This window comes from Dermochelys coriacea, chromosome 1 (genome assembly GCF_009764565.3).
Source record: "Dermochelys coriacea isolate rDerCor1 chromosome 1, rDerCor1.pri.v4, whole genome shotgun sequence".
NCBI lineage: Eukaryota > Metazoa > Chordata > Testudines > Dermochelyidae > Dermochelys > Dermochelys coriacea.
Window position 1 is genome coordinate 48,329,803 of NC_050068.2, and position 21,696 is coordinate 48,351,498.

Here is a 21,696-nt window from a genome sequence, read left to right on the forward strand (position 1 = left end):
GAAAGCTGCCAGCAGCCCTTATACTGGTGCATACACATGCCACTCCGGAGGGCGCCTGAGCTGGTCCTCTACGGATATCGCTGAGGGGAAAGCTTCTGGCACCGGTGTATGTAGCGAGCGCACAGAACCTATCGTGGAATGGACGTGAGCAACCTATCTTGAAGAACAACAGTTACAAATGGTAACAGTCTTTTATGTTGCACTAATGGTATTTTAAAATATAAATCCTAATATAGATAAGATTTTATTCTCTGGGATCCACAGGCTTTTGTCATTTTTTTGTCATTTATTTCACTTTGGTATATTCAAAAACTGTTCTTCAGACGCCTGTATTTGTGCTGTGCAAGCCAGCTTGTGCACGCACATACTCAAGTTAAAAGCTAGCTTTTGGCTGTGTTCTGTAATTTTGTCAGTTGGTATAAACACCCATCCAGGAGGGAAGCTGTTTTTACAGGAAAACACAAACCTCTTAAATGGGGTAGAGCTAATTTCTTTCATCTTGGGAGAAATCAAAGTGGGGAAGCTCGAGGAGAATCATAGGAGGACCCACAAGTGGCACAAAATTCTTAGTGTGTATGATAGAGACATTGTTGAGAGGCAACCATATGGCCTCTTCTACCAAGTAGTGGAGAAGAGGTGAAAACAAATTTATTTACACATAATTATCTTTTAAAACACCCAGCAACGTGCTAGGTGCCTCACAAAATTGTAAACATCTTTCCTGCCCCCCCAGAGAACACAGGTCATATTTAAACATGACATGACAAGTAATGGTCATAAGCTGGCAAATAGCTGCTCAATAAGAAGCACATCTTGATTAGAAATAAATTCTACCTTTTTTTTTAAAGTGCTCATTTTTCAGAAATGTTAGTTCTCAGGATATATTTGTCAGATTTTGAAAGTAAGCTGTTTCGTGAAAATCTAAAGCTCAGCAATACGTTTAAGAATGCAGATCAGGCAGTGTCAGCAATGTTCTTGGTATCTAGTGGTTTTCCTGCATCTTTAGTATGCCTCATAATCTTTGCACGAGCTTTTGAATTATGAAATCTCTTGATGGCTTTTGCAACATATAGATTATGAAGAAATTTCTCGTGGATAATATTTCACTAAAATTTTAGGTGAAATTGAGAGATGTAACATGAACAATGCCTTCAGATGTTAGTTCTTAGTGTACTATAAGGTATTGGTTCTCTTTAGTGAAAGTGTGTGAACAAGATTGTGCAATTTTATCTTTTACTAATATTAAATTATAGAATTGCAGGGACAACTGTCTCCATTCTACAGCATTTCCACTAGTCTTATATCACTCAATGCAAGAAAAAAGTGCTTTTATGTTGTAAAGACATGCTTCAGTTTTTCTCTTTCAGCACTTGCAGAAAAAGTACATGGCAAGATTTTATGCTCTTTTTGATGGGGACCATGTCTACCTTTCTGCATGGTGTATAGAACAATGCACTTTTTTGCGTCCTCTGGCAGCTACTTAATATTAAGATTAAATAATGTTAAACATCACAGTGTTACAAAAAGTGGAGATAAGTGAGATGATTGTCAGTTAGAATGAATATGAGATGCCAAAGAATGTTAAGCATTAGCAAAATACTCTGTAATATGAAAATGTGTGTCAGGAAAAAGACTAATGAATAGCAAGGTAAAAAGAGCAAACTCTTAATAGAACAAGTAGTCCCTTGCAATAATGAACAATCTGATAGAGAAGTTTTTTTTTCCACTTGATATGAAGGTATAGCTTTTCTTTTCGTGTGGGGAGTTTCGTAGTTTTCTTCTTGCAAGTATTCTGTGGTGGTTGTACCAACTAACACCAAGGGATGAAAGACAGGGCGAAACTTGAACATTATTCAGTAGTTATCCACAGAGTAATATCTTACATTTTGGTTTTATGGATTTGTTAAAATCAAGTGTGTGTAGTATGGGTGTCTCTGCTCCCTACATCATACTTTCTCCTATTTATATCACCATCTCCCCTGAAGCCACTTAAACTTTTGACTTCATCGCATCTTGCTTTTTGTCTCACATGTATTAATGGGTCTAAGCTTTTCTTTAGAACGTATCTTTTGTTGTTTCTAGTGCTGCATTTATAGTGCTTTTGGTGCAGTGTGAAATAGTCATAAAATTTACCAACTAAAGCACAAGGGAACATTTTCCAAAAATATTTAGGCACCTAAAGATGCAGATTTGCACCTACTGGAATTTTTAGAAATTCCTTAGCACCTCATTACCATTGACTGCTTCCCCTTTTTAGGCCAATAAAGGATTTGATGGGATGGACTGTTAGATACCCTTGCCAACAGTGACAAGCTGTAGTGCATAAAGTATCATAGAATATCAGGGTTGGAAGGGACCTCAGGAGGTCATCTAGTCCAACGCCCTGCTCAAAGCAGGACCAATCCCCAACTAAATCATCCTATAGAGTTCTGTTTCATTTCATTATAGATGGGGAAGAAATTGGTATCATTACCCACTTTAGAGTGTTTGGATGATTCTGCAAAATAACTTGCATTATATTAGAACCATGCAGCAGATCATGGAAATAAAGAATGAATATTAGTGTTAGTCTGTCCTGTTGCTAGAGCCTGATTGCTCCCAACAGTACACTTGTGCTACTGCTTTGTGAAGTCTAGTTTTAAGTGCTTCAAATAATAGGGTTTCCATCACCTTTTGGAACATTATTTCCGCAGCCTGATGATCTCACTATCATTTTCCCTTTCTTAACTTCCTTCTGTCACTTACAGCTATTCCTGCCTGTACCACCCTAAATAATTTCTCCTCTTACTTGTTTTATACCTTTCAAAAGTTCATAGTCAGTTAGCACAGCCATATTAGACACTTGCTTTGCCAAACTATACATAATTAGCTGTTTTTATTTTATCTCATGAGTCATTCTTTCACATACTCTAATTTTTTGTTGCTTTTTTTCTGAACTCCCTCGAATTTGTGTTGATGGTTTTGGGTAAAGGTGTCCAGAGCTTGAACACAATGTTCCGTGTTGGTTTTTGCTGGACAGAAACTGTAACTTACTCCATGATGTGAGGTTTCTACACATGCTGCCCACAGTCTTGTATTACTACTACTATTATTTGTAATTGCTGCCACATAATGTTGCAAATTGTTATGTAATTTGCTGTCCATTATTACTGCTGTGTCTCTTTGGGTGTTAAAGGCTTTTATGTCTCACTTCCATTAAATATAAGTTTAAAAAATGCAAGTTGCTACATTTTTCAAAAAGTACTTGTCAAGTTTTTTAATAAAAAAGAAAAGGAGTACTTGTGCCACCTTAGAGACTAACAAATTTATTTGAGCATAAGCTTTCGTGAGCTACAGCTCACTTCATTGCATGCATTCGGTGGAAAATACAGTGGGGAGATTTATATACACACAGAGAGAACATGAAACAATGGGTTATATCATACACACTCTAAGGAGAGTGATCACTTAAGATGAGCTATTACCAGCAGGAAGGAGGGGGGGAAGGAGGAAAACCTTTTGTGGTGGTGATCAAGGTGGGCCATTTCCAGCAGTCAACAAGAACGTCTGAGGAACAGTGAGGGGTGGGGTGGAGGGAGAAATAACATGGGGAAATAGTTTTACTTTACGTAATGACCCATCCTCTCCCAGTCTCTATTCAAGCCTAAGTTAATTGTATCCAGTTTGCTAATTAATTCCAATTCAGCAGTCTCTTGTTGGAATCTGTTTTTGAATTTTTTTTGTTGAAGGATAGCCACTCTCAGGTCTGTAATCGTGTGACCGGAGAGATTGAAGTGTTCTCCAACTGGTTTTTGAGTGTTATAATTCTTTGACGTCTGATTTGTGTCCATTTATTCTTTTACGTAGAGACTGTCCCGTTTGACCAATGTACATGGCGGAGGGGCACTGCGGGCACATGGTGGCATATATCACATTGGTAGATGCGCAGGTGAACGAGCCTCTGATAGTGTGGCTGATGTGATTAGGCCCTGTGATGGTGTCCCCTGAATAGATATGTGGACAGAGTTGGCAATGGGCTTTGTTGCAAGGATGGGTTCCTCAGTTAGTGGTTCTGTTGTGTGGTGTGTGGTTGCTGGTGAGGATTTGCTTCAGGTTGGGAGGCTGTCTGTAAGCAAGGACTGGCCTGTCTCCCAAGATCTGTGAGAGTGATGGGTCGTCCTTCAGGATAGGTTGTAGATCCTTGATGATGTGTTGGAGAGGTTTTAGTTGGGGGCTGAAGGTAATGGCTAGTGGCGTTCTGTTATTTTCTTTGTTGGGCCTATCCTGTAGTAGGTGACTTCTGGGTACTCTTCTGGCTCTGTCAATCTGTTTCTTCACTTCAGCAGGTGGGTATTGTAGTTCTAGGAATGCATGATAGAGATCTTGTAGGTGATTGTCTCTGTCTGAGGGGTTGGAGCAAATGTGGTTATATCGTAGAGCTTGGCTGTAGACAATGGATCGTGTGGAGTGATCTGGATGAAAGCTAGAGGCATGTAGGTAGGAATAGTGGTCAGTAGGTTTCTGATATAGGGTGGTGTTTATGTGACCATCGCTTATTCGCACCGTAGTGTCCAGGAAGTGGATCTCTTGTGTGGACTGGTCCAGGCTGAGGTTGATGGTGGGATGGAAATAGTTGAAATCCTGGTGGAATTCCTCAAGGGCTTCTTTTCCATGGGTCCAGATGATGAAGATGTCATCAATGTAGCGCAAGTAGAGTAGGGGCAGTAGGGGACGAGAGCTGAGGAAGCGTTGTTCTAAGTCAGCCATAAAAATGTTGGCATACTGTGGGGCCATGCGGGTACCCATGGCAGTGCCGCTGATTTGAAGGTATATATTGTCCCCAAATCTGAGGTTTTCTTCCCCCCACCCCCCCGCTGGTAATAGCTCATCTTAACTGATCACTCTCCTTAGAATGTATGATAAAACCCATTGTTTCATGTTCTGTGTGTGTGTGTGTGTGTGTGTGTATATAAATCTCTCCACTGTATTTTCCACTGAATGCATCCGATGAAGTGAGCTGTAGCTCACGAAAGCTTATGCTCAAATAAATTTTAGTCTCTAAGGTGCCACAAGTACTCCTTTTCTTTTTTGCGAATACAGACTAACACGGCTGCTATTCTGAAACAAGTTTTTTAATAAATTTGTTTTGGGAAAGTGGAAAATTGTGATCTGCAGTTCTTGAATACAGTTTAAAGTTTCCTCCCTGTTACTGCTTAAATGAACATTTCTAGAGGAGTGACTTGTCTCATCATTGTGACATTGGTGAGATAACCCTTTGACAACAGTAGGTGGTTTTTTTTTAAAAAAAAAAAATCAAGCTTTTTGTTTTAATTATGCATGTCCATCTTTAAAAACAAGAGAATTGTGAGTTTACTATACTCTTCAATTGTTTTAGAATCTTTCCAAAGCATATTAAATCATCATATCTTGACTTCATATGCTCGTTTTGTTTTGTTTGCTAACTATGACTTTGTGTCTCCAGTGATTGATTTTTTTTCATTGTATGTAGCATATTTTCCCTTGCTGTCTGGGTTCAAGTGCTAAACATGGATCAGTTTTATGTCCCTGTCTCTCAAGGGAAAAAAAGTGAAGATAGTTGTAGATCAGTTATTGTTTCAAGTCTTTTTTTCCATGATCAGGTTCTATGAAAACACCAAATAGTTGTTCTGGATGAGAATTTTTATTTGCTTTTAGCAGTGACCAATGTTGCCTCTAATTTTTCCCACACATGTGCGGAATGAATGTTATGTGAACCAATATGGAGGTGGTGTGAGATGCGTCACCTCCATATTGGTGCACATAACAAAATTAATGTGGCGGGGGTGGGGCTGAGGAGTTCAGAGTGTAGGAGGGGGCTCAAGGCTGGGGCAGAGGTTTGGGGTGCGGAGGGGGTGAGGGCTCCAGAGTGGTGCTGGGGATGAGGGGTTTGGGGTGCAGGCTGCCCCAGGGCTACAGTGGGGAGAGAGGACTCTCCCCAGCTCTCTCTCCCTGCAGCAACACTGGGCTGCGGGGATGGGGGAGACGAAGAGGGGCAGAGGTGCCTTTTTCCATTGTAGCCCCTCTGCAGCTGGAGCCGCGGGATAGACGCTTCTCCCTGGTCTGGGCAGGGTTGGGGCCGGGGAAGGGGCGCCTCTCCCCCGTCCATGGCAAGTCCATCTGCAGTCTGGGCCGCTGGTGATGGTCCATGGCTTTGGGCTCCCTGGGGAAGGGGGTATTGGGTGAAGCCCTGGGCCTAAAGGGGCACTGGAGAGGGGCCAGAGAGTAGAGGAGCCAGCACTGCTGGGCTGCAGCGTAAGTGAAGGTGGAATGCCAGGCCGGCAGGGCCCTTACTGAGCATGGGCCTGGCACCATTATAAACCCGGTACTGGTGGGGCTGGGTTGGGGCTGGGGGAGAGGCACTTCTCCCTGCTGGGGTAGGTCCAGCGCTGAGGCGCATCTTCCTGCCACAGCCCTGAGCTCTTGCGCAGCACTTAATAGGCTGCTGCGTGGCCACGCATCTTAGAGGGAACTTAGGCAGTGACTCAAATCTTGAGTCAATAAATATTCAAAAAAATGTTCATAGTTGTCAGATTTTTCTTTTGTTGATTGATTTAATATTTTTACTTACCAATGGCTTGTTTTTCTTGGCCATTACAACTAAAAATATCTTATTTTGCTCCTATCCCTCAGATTTGAACCTCCTGGTCAAGTATACTAATGTTTAGGGTTGGAAAGTTTAAGGGTAGAGTGCTATTACAAATTTAAGGATATATTTCTCCCTGTGTGCATTAAAATAGCTACGTAGAAATTAAGCAAACCTTTTTCAGATAAGTTCCTGTTGTTTCTGATAATGCATGCTGTTTAGGAATAATTTACAAAACAACATATAGAGTAAAATGAAGAATATCCGTTCATATGTAGCAATGTTACTATACTACACAAACTGCCTAGGGAAGTCATGGAATCTCCTTCCGTAAAGGTTTTCAAAAAGAGGCTGGATAGCTATGCCTTGGATGGTTGAGAAACAACAAATCCTGTATCTTGGCAGGGGCTTAGACTAGATGACCTTTGCCGTCCCTTCTAACCCAGTGGTTCTATGATTTCTATACAGATCATACTTGATAACTATTTTTTTCTTTTAAATGGAGTATAAAAACAACTGTGTATTATCTTATATAAGGTTCTTTCAGGTTAAAATTTTTTTTCTTATTACAAATAACACTGTAGATAATCAGAACTGAGCATTTGATTTCTTTTACAGTTGAAGATTTCAGTTTCACATTTGTTTGCTTAACCTTAAGGGGTAATTTTAAAAGAAATTTTCATTACATTAAAATAGTTCTGCAGTGGTGGTGTTGCAAATACTGCAGGAGAACGTTTTAATTGGTCTGCTGCTCCTGAAATTATTGAAAAATTAGTTTTGCAACAGGGATTGAAAAATTTACATACTAGTCGGAGATTGATACAAGAAATCAGTGGTGGGAAAGGCAGGGAAAGCCCACCAGTGATGTGTTTTATGGGCAATACCATGGTGAGAAACATAACCCAACTTTTAGATTGCAGAAGAGGAAAGTGTGCCAAGATCCCTACCAAAGTGCTTCTTGGAATGTTTGTATTAACCAACCTCTTTTCGTTGTAGAGAGGAAGAAGGGTTTTGTTTTTTATTTTCTCTCCCCACACATCCAGATTGTGCATCTGTAGGAGAGCGAGGCTGTCATCGCTGTGCTGTATACCCCTGTAGGAGACCAAGGCTGTGATCTCTGTGCTGTATACCCCTCCCACATAGATACCTTCTACCCTTGTAGCCATCAGGCATCTGCTGTTCTGCCTCTCACCAGCTTCCATTTTGGGGTCTCTCTCACATGACTAACTCCAGTGCTGGTATATGTTGTGGCGCACAGCTTTCCCCAAGCAGCAAAAGAGCCATGAGGAACAGCAGCAGATGCAGGCGCTTTGGCTGTTGGTTTACAGATCAGGAGGACAGGCAGCACTGATTCCATCTACGTTGGGTCATTTTTGGAAGGTTATCTTCACAACCATAATGGCGTTTAACTTGATTAGAAAAATATTAAATTTTAGGTTCTGTGAGAATTGATGGTTCATGCTCCTGAATTTCTTTGGGAAAATGCCCCATTCACCACTCACTGTCTATTAAGTGAATTAAGTTTCCAAGCTCTGTTTTACAAAACCTAAATTTTGGACCAACTTGGATCTGACAGCATCCCTTTAACTACTGAGGGATTCAAGGGGGTTTATTATTTATTGGTACATGTTAATTTCAAGATTCTTAAATTCTATATTTAAGATTAATGTGTGGATCAAAGTTTGCTATTTGTGTTTTTCAGAATTTAAACAAGCAAGCATATGACTTGGCAAAGGCTTTACTAAAGAGGACAGCTCAAGCTATTGAACCGTACATTACTAACGTAAGTCAAGATTTGCAAGTGATTAAACACATGGGTGAAAATAACTTTAAAAGAGCTGAGTAATTTATTGGTTACTAATTTTGTTGTAGGGTAGCTAGTTTTTAAGATTAATAGTTTGAGACTGTTATCTGGTGGAGAAGATCTGCTGTATTAAAAATGCCATATCATATTGCCCTTAAAATCTAATACTCAGTTGTTTAGAAATTACCAAAGCCATTACCAAATTTGAGGTACTCTGTTACAATTTCCTGACAGTTGCAAAACCAAACTGCTTTTATTATTTTTATCATTTTGTATTAGGATAGCACCTAGAGGTGCCATTCATGTTAGTTGCATTATTAGGTTCTATACATGTATGTAGTGAGACACAGTCCCGTCAAAAAGAGCTAACAGTCTAAATACACAAGACAAAGTGTGGGAGGGGAAATAGAAGCCGAGAGAGATAAGTAACGTGCCCAAGGTGGCACAGCAGGTAAGTGACAGAGCTGGGAATAGAACCGAGGCCTCCAGCTTCCAGTCCGGTGTCTTGCCCATTGGATTACGCTGCATTGTTGGACAGGTCTTCTGTCATACTGTCTTCTGTCTTCTGTCATACTGTGGGACTTAGCTGCAAGTTGGTGTAGACACGACCTAATACCAGTAACTAGGGAGTTTATGGTCTATGGCTTCTACACTTTTTTCTTTTAGGTTCAGTGTTCTAAAATGGAAATCAAAGGAAGTTTTCGTTTGGTTTTTTTGGTGTGTGTCTGAATGGAATGAAAGTTGTTTTTTACAGTGATCTGGTGTCAAGGGCTTACCCCTTCAAACAAGGGGAATGATAATTAACATAAGATAAGGGGGAAATAACAAAACCTACACAAACTATCATTAATATGTAGTCAATGTCAGCAAGTATAGCAGCTTCTTGCATAATTTCTTCACTGGTCTGATCTAACCCATGATCATGATTACGATGGAACTGTTCCTTCATCTGTGATAGTCAGATGATAGCTCAGGCTCCTCTTAGAAAACTTCCTGGATCCCTCTTGATTTCAGGAAAGACTGAAGATTGTGGTACTGCACACTGTTGCTAACAGGACTGAGCATCTCCTTTCTTAGTTGCTCATTTGTGCACCTGCAACCACTGTCGTGTAGGTGTAGACAAACCACACCTTCAGACCAGTCTCTCTGGTCTCCCAGTGGAATACATTCCAGGAAGATCCTGCTAGAAAAAAAAAATTGGTTCTGGATTAGGGCTGTCTATTAATCGCAGTTAACTCATGCGATTAACTCAAAAAAATTAATTTCAATTAAAAACATTAATTGCAGTTTTAATTGTACTATTAAATAATAGAACAACAATGGAAATTTATTAAATTTTCATGTTTTTCTACATTTTCATATATTTTGTATTCTGTGTTGAAATTGAAGTGCATATTTTTGATTACAAATATTTGCATTGTAAAAACGATAAACAAAAAATAGTATTTTTCAGTTCACCTCATACAAGTAGTGTAGCGCAATCTTTGTAATGAAAGTGCAACTTACAAACGTAGATTTTTTGTTAGGTTACTGCACTCAAAAACAAAACAACGTAAAACTTCAGAGCCTAAAAGTCCACTCAGTCCTACTTCTTGTTCAGCCAATCGCTAAGACGAACAAGTTTACAGGAGATAATGCGGCCCTCTTCTTATTTACGTCGTCTGAAAGCGAGAACAGTCATATTTGCATGGCACGTTTGTATCTGGCATTGCAAGTTATTTACATGCCAGATATGGTAATCATTTGTATGATCCTTCATGCTTTGACCATCATTCTAGAGGAAATGTTTCCATGCTGATGATGCTCGTTTAAAAATAAAAAAAAGTGTTAATTACATTTGTGACTGCACTCCCTGGGGGAGAATTTTATGTCTCCTGCTCTGTTTTACTTGCGTTCTGCGTTATATTTCATGTTATAGCAGTCTTGGATGATGACCCAGCACATGTTCATTTTAAGAACACTTTCACTGCAGATTTCAAAAAATGCGAAGAAGGTATCAATGTGAGATTTCTAAGATAGCTACAGCACTCGATCCAAGGTTTAAGAATCTGAAGTGCCTTCCAAAATCTGAAATGGACGAGGTGTGGAGCATGCTTTCAGAAGTCTTAGAAGAGCAACACTCTGATTCAGAAACTACAGAACGTGAACCACCAAAAAAGAAAATCAATCTTCTGCTGGTGGCATCTGACTCAGATGATGAAAATGAACATGTCAGCCTGCCTAGTTTTCAATTGTTCAGCAGAACCCCTCATCAGTATGGATGCATGTCCTCTGGAATGGGGGTTGAAGCATGAAGGGACATGAATCTTTAGCGCATCTGGCATGTAAATATCTTGACGTGCCAGCTACAGCAGTGCCATTCGAACACCTATTCTCACTTTCAGGCGAGCACTGTAAACAAGAAGCGGGCGGCATTATCTTCTGCAAATGTAAACAAACTTGTTTTTCTGAGTGATTGGCTGAACAAGAAGTAGGATTGAATGGACTTGCAGGCTCTAAAATTTTACATAGTTTTATTTTTGAATGCAGTTTTTTGTATATAATTCTATATTTGTAAGTGCAACTTTTATTATAAAGAGATTGCACTACAGTACTTGTATTAGGTGAATTTAATCTTTTGTTTCATTTTTACAGTGCAAATATTTGTAATAAAATATAAAGTGAGCACTGTATACTTCGTATTCTGTATATTGTAATTGAAATGAATATATTTGAAAATGTAGAAAACATCCAAAAATATTTAAATAAATGGTATTCTGTTTAACCACGCGATAGCCCTATTTTGGATATATTATTATTTTTTATCTGTATTAGGCCTAGTGCCTATGTTGTTGAAGCTTTTGGCTTGACAAGGGGTGTTACCTGCATGTTTTCCTTCTCCATTTCTAAGCTGCTGCTTAGATTCCTGGCATGATCCACAGAACTGAGAGCAGCATTCATGCAGATCTTACCATATCTGTTCGATTTTTCCACATCTCTGTTGTTCTGCCTAAAGGACTTAAGAAAGTAGGCAATGTACTACTGTTTGTTACAGGTATGGAGAAAGTGATCTGACCATGGGAGCAACTGTATGAATAGATTTCTTACACCACTGTCTTGGGAAAAAGAGGGAACAGGGAGTTAAAGAGGAAGGAATAGGCAGGAAGGATGGAGGACCAAGAAAAACTACAGGTGGTGCGGAAGGAATAGTTAAGAGCTGAATAGAGAGGGAAGACCTCAGAGAAGAGATGTATGATGAGGGAGAGAAATAAGAGATGAGAAGGAAGAGCGATCAGGCATAAGAAAAATGTGAGTGCTTCTGTAAGTAACATAAGTAACACAGGCTTTGTTTATTACAGGTAAGGTTGCAGCAGGCCATACTTCAGCCACCCTAAACCTTAAGAGCAGGGAAATATTCAGTATTGCTTACCACCTTCATGTAGCCTTCAATGCTCTCAATACCACACTGCATTTACTTCCAACTGTGACAGATAAAAGCAATAGGCACTCCAACTTCATCAAGCGTACACTTAAAAGATTCTGCAACTCTGACCTCTTACTCTTGTAGCAAGAAATCATTACATCTGATACAATATAAAATGTTTTACAAACTTAAGATTGGAGAGGTTGCTATTAAGCGTGTGTGTAAAAATTATGCAAAGGACATCTAGTAATTCATATTGATGTTAATAATCAAAGTAGATAATTTTGAAAGTTTAACATCCCTGCTTAAGCAAAACTTGGGCTTCAGCTTAACTCAGTTGTTCCTGCTACTCCACCATAATTCATGGTTGCACGATTCATGTTAATTAACATGGATGAGAAGAAAGGAAGGAAAGACAAGAATGGAGCTTGATTTGATTTGTGTTTTGGAAATGTGGCAACCCTAGTCTCCATTCTAAGCAGTTGGTATACTGTGGCTGCTTATACTTAGTGATGATTTCACTGTTACCATGTCACACTGATTCTCTCTCCACAACCTTCCAGTTTGCTCTTTGTAGCTACCTATCTTGTCTCATGCAAAGATTGTAAACTGTTTGTGGTAGGTATAGCATCTAGCACAAAGGGTCCATGAATCCAGACTGGGGTCTCAAGGTGCTACTGCAATAAAAATCCTCCCTCGTGGTGAAAAATCTTTGCATTCACAGCTCTTTTGTTCTGAAAATGCACCCCTCAAGTGGGGAATGATACTCAATACAGTCTATAGAATTAAAGTACAATTTTCTTTGGTAGGGTAAATAAAGAAACACAATAGAGGACACACAATTGAACCAGGAATGTACATCTTCCAGTAGAAGCTGCTTATTTAAAAAAAAACAACAAACAAAAAAATACACACATCCCATAAGGCCAGTTCAGACTTAATGTTTCTAGTGTAGCACACAGTTGTTTGATTTATAAATATGGTGCATCCTTTCCTGATCAGTTAAGTTTCTCATTTTTCTTCTTTCTTTTCTCACCTTATGAAAGAAGCTCTTTTTTTCCTAATTGGCTTGATTCATGTTACAATAGCACACTGAACATGTGAACTCCCCCTGCTGGCTTTGTAGTTAATTGTTCAAGTGCTTAACAAAGGTCTGTACGTTTCCTTGCAAATTGATTATGCTGATGCACAAAAGAGTTCTATAATTTGTTTTAGAGAAACAAGGGTGGAAAAATTAATTTGACACAGGGAAAAGGGCATAATTGGTTAATGTTTATTTGAGTTCAAAGAAGTCAAGTTCATCTTTACCCATCTAAAAGGCGCAGAACATAAGCTTTGTGTTTTTCCTCTCACCTCAAATCACACTTTTCTCTCAAAGAATTCCCCATCAGGTTAATACAGCCTTTTGGTTATTGATTGGATACTCTTCTTCCTCTTGACTATTGGGAAGGAGAGGGGTCTCCTCTATCCTGGCTTGCCTGTTGCATGGCACAATACCACTTGTTGGATGAAATACCTGTTGTCAAATTTTCACAGGTAGGCATTGATTTTTGGGTGCCTCAAATTTTTGGTGCCCGTTTCAAAACAATTGGACCTGATTTTCTGAGTTACTGAGTACCTGGAGCTCCTCTTGACTTCAGGTGAGTTGTAGATGCTTAATAGTTACAAAAATCAGACCCAAGATTTCTCAGATTGGATACCTAAAAGTGGATACTTTCGAAAATTTAGATCTAGTGCCTGGTACTTGCTCTTACCTGATATACATTTATCAGGTAGAGTGGGTAACAAACTTTGTGGTTGATGCTGCAAGTCAGGCAGAGACAGCAGTGAGCACTAATTAAATATGCTCCATCAGAGGACTTGATGGTTTTGGAGTAGTATGAACAGTGTTGCACACTTTGGGCATGGGGCTCTTTGGTAGATTAAAAAAAGCAGTTTGAGAAACAGTTCCGTGGTCTAAAATGAGGTAGGAATGATAACTTTCTTTCATTACTGCCTACTACACTGTACATATTTCAGTACATAGTAAGTAACGGAGTGATTAAAAAGTAAAGCAATATTTAATTTGTTTACGTATAATTATTTTATAGTTGAAAGTACAGATTTACTCTCATGTCCATATAAGTCAATGAGAAATGTTAGCTTTATAACTGCAGTGTACAAAAATGCTGCTTTGTGGATATAAATCCTTAGCCATACAGTCATTGTGAGTTGATAAATTTCTCTTTAACAGCTTTATAAATTAGAGAGACAAGGGTGAGATAGTATCTTTCATTGAACCAACTTCTGTTCATGATGAGAGAGACAGGCTTTTGAGCCACACAAAGCTGTGTGATCTGAAGAAGAGCTCTGTGTGGCTCGAAATCTCTCTCATATCATGAACAGAAGTTGGTCCAATGAAAGATATTATCTCACCCACCTTGTTTCTCGAATATCTTGTGACTAACATGGCTACTGCTACACTTAATACATTATTTTTTACAGTAGTGTGGTAATTCCCTAGCTATTTCTCTATTTTGGTCCCATTTAGGCAAAAGTATGGAATGCTTTTGAAATAAATTGGTTTTGCTTGTGGTTAAATAGCTCTAAATTTAGTCACACTACAAAATATCTGATATAATTTTATTTATACACACACACACACACACACACACACACACACACACACACACACACACACACACACACACACACATATATCTGATATAAACTGGTAGAGGAATTTGTTTCTGATGAAGTTGTTTCTAGACTTGCTGTGGTAAACTAAACATTGCATGACACCTTTTGGTATGGTTGCTTTTCATCTCTAGTTTATGAATATAAATGGATAGGAAAAAGTACTATATCTTAAGGGTTATCTTTCCATAAACTCATTTTCCCCCCACTTTTATCATTTTAATAGAAATTTGTATCCTTACCTGAATCAGTGAAGCTGATTCAGTGGTAGGTGAAGTTAGAATTTTAGAAAAGACACAGAAGACGTATACCTTTTTACTTGTATTCAGTTACTGATATAATGTTTTGTTTTACTTTCCAGTTCTTTAATCAGGTGCTTATGCTTGGGAAAACTTCTATCAGTGATCTGTCAGAGCATGTCTTTGACTTAATTCTGGAGTTATACAATATTGACAGTCATCTCTTGCTTTCTGTTTTACCGCAGCTTGAATTCAAACTTAAGGTAAATACCATACTATATTTGTTTTAGACAATCTTAAAATGGAATTTTTTGCTCTGAATATGTGTTATGTAATATTTGAAAACTTTGCCATGTCTAATTCGGAATTAAATGTTTTTCTTACTGTCACATCTAAGTAACTCAAAACAACAAGTGCATAAGAGTAATTGTATAAGAAGACTAATCTGAAAGTTGTAGAAAAAACGTAATTATAGAAGTTGTCACAGAGTAATTAGAAAAGATTGCATTTATAAGTGTGATTCACGTTTCATACAAAAATAACTTATTTCCAGTTTTATGTCACTGGCATTGCAAGTTATCATTTATTTAAATGCTTATGCAGTGATTCACAAATTTTAATAGACTGAAAATCATATGTCACTTAATGGCATACTATGCCCTCATATGTAGTAATTAAAAAGTTTGAGTGGGGAAGGGTGGAATTCCTGGGCATATGTCTGGCCAGCATGAAAATACTGTATAACTGTCACTAGATCAGGAAACGTTTGTTATCCCTTGTAGTGGGAAAACAGCAACTTCTTTATTGTTACTATCTGGAAATTTAAGAATTAATGTCCATTTTCATTAGTGTGGTCATCCCTGAACATTATGCTCCCCCTCTCTGGGCTAATTTTGCCTCGCTGTCGGTCTTCTCAAATCTATACTAGAGGGGGATGAGGGTGCTGAGCTGTTTCCCTCCCATCTTGCTTGAGTAAGCAGCACATCTTTTTTCAGGTTTTCTTTTATTTTATTTTAAAAATGTGTCAAAATGATAGTCTTGTAAATGGGGGAAAAATAGGCCTTATAATTTTAAAAATAAGGCCTATGGTCAGTATTTTTTTCCCAGGGTCAGGTCTTCTGTATTACTCATTCTACTTCCTCATGCTTGAATTGGAAAAGTCCTGGAAGAAATGTTTAAGCTCTGAATAAAAAGGCACTCTCGTGGGCTTGGGGTATAATGTTTTTTTCCTTGCTTCTTCTCATAATATTGCCTTTGTTCTACCCATTTCTGTTCTTGTCTATCACCACTGCTTCTCTATTCTTCTGCATAATAAGGTCCACAGATCCTAAATAATGGGTCTTCAATTATGAGTTTAGGAAGCAGACCAGAACAGAATAGGAGTGTCTCTGTCCCTGACAAGCCCACAATCCACAGCTGTAGGCAGGCTAACCAGGTCTTCCTGTTGCAGTGTGTTAAATATGAGAGCAGTGTGTTAAATATGAGAGCCTGGTAATGTCTGATGAGCTTATGAAGAAGCAAAGGTTAAAGCTGCTATTCATATTCTTCTCTGCTGATGGGAGTGTCTGAAAGGAGCGGTCACACCCATCCTCAAAGCAACAAACTGTCAAAACAAGAAAGAAGCCACTCTGGACCAGAAACTGAGACTGATATGGGAAAGCGAGTGGTAATACCCCTTAACTGAGAGGGAGTTCTCACAAAGTAGCATTAGCCAAAGGTACATCCCAAAGGGCAGGAAGATGATTGGACTTGCCTTACCAGCCACAGCTGGTGGCTGTCTTGACCTTTTGTCATTGCCTATTCCTCCCCTGCCTTCCTGCATCAGGAACTTCCATCTCCCAGGAGCCAAATCACCAAAGACCAAGCTTTGTCCTTTAATTAAAAATAAAATATCTGAAACTGAGAGTGTGAGCCTAAGGAATCTCCTTTGTCCCCAGTAAATATGGAAAGCCCTTTTTGTCACCTTTGACGATATGTGTACAATGCAGTTAGACAGCTGTGGCAGGCTGTGCCACCTGACTCTGGCTAAGGGTGGGTAGGGTGGACCAGGCCCTGAGGCCCCGTGCTGGAGGCCTTGCAGCCTTGCCACAGCCTGCCTCAGAAGAAGGCAGTGGAGAGGATCCTTCAAGCTGCTTAGAGTGGTTGTGTGGGATATTGACTATCGGAAAGGGGCTGCAGGGAGCAGTCAATCAGGACCGACCAGGCTAGTATAAGAAGAGCTGCAGAACCAGAGTGAGATCAGTTCCTTGCTGGAGTTGGAGGAGCGTGTCTGGTGTGCCTTGCTGGCTGAGGGAGCCACAGGACCTTGGACAGAGCAGTGCTGGCAGGGACCTGGGGGAGTGAAAGAAGCTCTGGGTGGCAGCTGGGACTCAACCAAGACAAGGTCCTGAGATAAGGGTGAAGAATGTGTTGGGGCCACAGGGACGTGGCCCAGGGAATCATAGCAGCAATGCAGCTCAGTTAAAGGGGCATGGTGGACAGCTGCTACCTTTAGGGCCCCTGGGCTGGGACCCAGAGTAGAGGGCGCGCCTGGATTCCCCGCCCCAGCCACTGGATAAGTGGCCTGAACTGTGCATCACAAAGGGGAACTGAATTCTTTTAGTGACCCAGCAGGAGTTCTGGGCCCAAAAGGCCCAGAGGGGGTGAGGACATTGTCTCCATGGAGGGAGTCCTGGAGTATAGCTCAATACCAGGGCCAAGGCCATTTTAAAGGCTGCTGGACTCATTAAGGGCCTGAACCCAGGGAGGGCAACAAGGAAAGAAAGCGCAACTGAGGGTACTGAGATAGGGCCCCCCTTTTGGACTGTTTCCCCTATTTTACATACAAATTGTGTGTAACTCTGGCTGGAAGGCTGAGTCACCGAAGACCCACCACAAACTGAGAGAGTGTAGGCACACGCACTTGGACAGGGGGCGCTTGTGATCCCATTACAAACTGTTTAATTATGGTGTAATCATTTGGTCTCGGGCTGTATCCCACATATCCTCTGTGACCCACCTCTCAGGGTCCTAGAGCCCAGGCTCCAGCCTGAGCCTGAACGTCTATACTGCAGTTCAACAGCCCCTTAGCCTGGGCCCTGGAAGTCCGAGTCTGCTGACGTGGGCCAGCTGTGAGTTTTTAATTACAGTGAAGACATACTCTAAGGCAGAGGATGATTTTGAAGAAAAAGAAATCCAAGTCCAGGAAGGCTGCTTTTGAGAAAAAGCAAAGATATCCAAGATTCCATTAAAACTAAAGACTAGTTATCTTTTTTTCCTCTGGTTTTAATTCCACATTGGAGGAGGAACTAGCCCCAGATAAATTGATTAAAATATGTGGTATACTGCAGATCAAAGAGAAAACAGCAGAGCTTCTCCCTTAGCCTGTTCTTTATATTTAATTGGCCAATGACATAACTGAAATTTTATAGGTCATCAAATTCTAAGAAAAAAATCTTTTGAGACCTAAGAAGGGAAAGAATACTTCCCCTCCTTTTGGTAGGCCAGTGATCTTATGCTGGGCAGAAACCTTAGAAGGAGAGAGGGTAAGACATCTTCAGTTAAAAATGTTTTTAAAACTCTCCTCACATGGTTAATTACCAATCTAGATCTTTTTCCCTAACAATCTGACAAAGGAAGAGAAAGGAGAGGAGGAAAATACAAAAGGATCAGACAACCCAGAAGTATTTTTTCATCTGCATCTAAAACACCCATGTCCCACAGATATCTATAGAGAATGTTATCCAAGAGGAATGGGCATACTGGACTAAATCTAACTTATTGGAGAACCTTGCCAAAAAGTTTATATTATCGATCAGAGCAAAGGGCCCCATGTGTTCCATTGCAACAACCACCAAATTCTGATGCAAATTAATTTTTCTCTCCATGAAATACCCTGCATTGTCATTCCTTGCAGCTCTCAAGAACATGAACAATTATAGCTCATAGTTGAGAATAGTTGATGTAAAGTTCAGCAATGTAATTATTTCTGAGGATGAGGTTGTTTTGCTGTGCTCTCCAGGTGGCTTGGATCCACTCACCAGATCTTGGTCCTACAGTATTGGCCAGGAGGCTGGGCTTAGATCAGAGGTTCTCAAACTGGGGGTCAAGATGCCTCAGGGGGTTGTGAGGTTATTACATGCGGGGTTGTGCATTTATAATGGTGTTAAATATATAAAAAAGTGTTTTTAATTGATAAGGGGGGTTGCATTCAGAGGCTTGCTATGTGAAAGGGGTCACCAGTACAAAAGTTAGAGCCACTGGCTTAGATCTTCCATTCACTCTCCCATGTGTCAAGGAAGAGGTTATGGGCAGTTTTGTGTCCAGTTCTGTGTTAATGCTATGTCGATCCAGCCTGATTCAGAAGATTAGGAAGGAGAAATCAGTTATGCTTCTAATTGCCCCTCGCTGTTCAAGGCAACCTCAGTTCTGTTATGTAGGCAATATGTCAGCTAGCCTTCTCATCTATTTCCATTGCAGAAAATACCTGTTGTCACGTGGACTAATCTACATCAAGATGCAAAGGGGCTGTGTACAAACTTTCACTGAAATAACAAGGTGTGAATTAAAACCAGATTAATTATTTTCATGGAAATTTGTCCATGAACACTTATTTGGAATAAAAGTGGTTAAAATCAATTTAGCTAATCCACATATATTCCAAAATGTGTCCAAAGAAAGACTTGCCCCTAACTAAATCAGTTTTAGGAAAGATTTCATGATTTGGGAGCTAGCCTGTATGTACGCTAGTCGTAAATGTAACTACTTCAATTTTGAAAGGAGAGAGTTAAAAGATAGATGCTATTAACGTGTTAGTCTTGCCAAATTACTAGTGTCAAGGAATGCATCAACATATTCTATAACTTGGTCTCAATTCAAATTTTGGTGTAAAGGCCAGGATATTTTTTCCTATAAGCCACAAGGTCAGCACTTGTTTTAATTTCTGCAAAATGGGCTTGATAGGGATTTTACAACCCCAAACTTTAAGGTCAGATGGAGGCTATATTTCAGCATATTAGTGTCAACAGGCTTTAACCCATGTATCAGAAAATTGTGTAGTGAGCATGCCTAATTATACTCAAAAAAATCATAGAACAAAGCCATAGGAGCTGAAGGTTTTCCTGAATATTCTCACTAAGCATCAATTTATAACCTCAGTTGAAATGTCTTTACTTATCAATGAAAATAATTTTCTTTTAGTCATCACCTTGTCAAGGAGGGTATCTGAACTGGGGGCATTATGCATTGAAGCTTAACATTGTATACTTTGCAAGTATAAGGTGGTTCGTGGAATTTATTCCTCAAATTGAATATCCAGTTTTACAGGTTGAAGGAAGGTCTCCTTGCTAAGATCTTTTCATCCTCTGGAAAAAGCAATGGCATACACTCAGTTTAAGATGAAATTTATATAGATCATAATGAGGCCTTCCTAAATACAACTCTCTTCAAACTTCATCATCCAGTATATAGTGGCAAGAAAGCCTTGGAATGAATCCTAAGAAGGCTAATTTGGAGTGTTGTAGATGTGTACAAAGCAATAAGTCCCCTACTTGGGGAGAATTCTGTGAGAGTTTCTGGTTGGCTTAAGTTCTCTTTGCACTGCTTTCATGGAGGAAAGTGAACTTAGTGGGCTGGAAACTCTGGCCCTTTGTCTACTCTACTTCATTCGGTGTTGCTCCTTGTGAGGAGTGTTAAGTGAGGTTGGAAATATTTTGAGCTACAAACTGTGCGCTTTGGACATGTCTTTCCAAGCTGGTGAAACCCAGCTGAGAAGAACTTGACCCATTGTTGATGGAGAATGTTAATACGCTGAATGACATGGTCATACACAAGCCTTTGGTGGAGCTGAAAATTGGGCTCAGGACTCCAAAATATATGTCCAGAGATCATTTTTGGGTTTGGTTTCATGGTTTGCCAATTTTGCAAACTTTTTTCTGTTTGAAAGGGAGTTCAATATCTTAGCTGTATATAAATCATTATCATCCTCATTTATTAATGGGCCCTTCTTTCTAGCTTTTTCTCTAACACTGCAAACCACCCCCATGTAAATATCTATATTCAGATATGGAATTTCTAAAAGCTTTCACATTCCCTTTAAACTTTTTGTGTAGCATTAAATGTGCTTTTGTTAGTCTTTAGAATTTTTAAGAAAGTGGAGGCATTTGTCTATTGTGCTTATAAACTGATTTGTATTACTGATTTTAAGAGACATTGTTAGGTGATTGATTTTAAAAACAGTCAAATTTTGAAGAACACGAATACTTCAAAAATTTTAGGTGTCTAAATGTTTGAACAAATTTGCATCTATATAATCTGTACTATGGTGGTTGTTCATACATATTGATGTTTACTGAGCAAGCACATTAGAATGCTTGATATCAGGTTCATCAACTGGTTTTAAAGATATGTGCACTCTTCCATTCGCTTTTCTAAAGCATTAGATTTCAGATTTTTCTTATGATTGTCCGCTTCTTAAGATGAACAATTTCTTCCCCAATCTTGATTTCCTAGCTTCTGTGTGACAGTTGTTGTTCTCACTTATGTGACAGCGGTATCCACAAAGCAGACTTGTTTGCTTTCTCTCTCTACATCACATCACATTTCCTTCATGACTCTTACTAATGCGCACATTCCTGCCCCACATAAAAATAAAAACAAACCCAACAATACAATAATGGTAACTCATCATTATATAATATTTATTTGGTTGTATTTTATATCCTGCTCTTCATCTGTTTGTGCCTTTTAGATTGTAAACCCTCCAGGGTCAGGATCATCTTCCTGTCAGTATTTGTACAGTATCCAGCAAAATAGAGCCTTAACCTTGATTAGGACCTTTGGGTACTATCATAGTATAAGTGTTATGTTTAATTATGTAAGTAATATAAGAAAAAATTAGGAGAACAAGATGAACATCAAATAATTGTAAATGAACTCGCTTCAGTACAGTGTGGTGCTGCTTCACTTATTGTAGAATCACAGAAATGTAGGGTTA

General features: G+C 39.5%; 1 protein-coding gene across 2 annotated transcripts in view; it reads left to right on the forward strand.

The window, feature by feature from the left end:
* The window catches only part of PDS5B (PDS5 cohesin associated factor B), a 260,336-nt gene that overhangs the window by 105,761 nt on the left and 132,879 nt on the right, over positions 1 to 21,696 (forward strand). For both annotated transcript variants that reach the window (XM_038410765.2, XM_038410755.2), the window contains exons 7-8: positions 8,304 to 8,384; positions 14,846 to 14,986. In XM_038410765.2, coding sequence (XP_038266693.1) covers positions 8,304 to 8,384; positions 14,846 to 14,986 — 222 coding nt within the window. The remainder of the gene's footprint in view (positions 1 to 8,303; positions 8,385 to 14,845; positions 14,987 to 21,696) is intronic.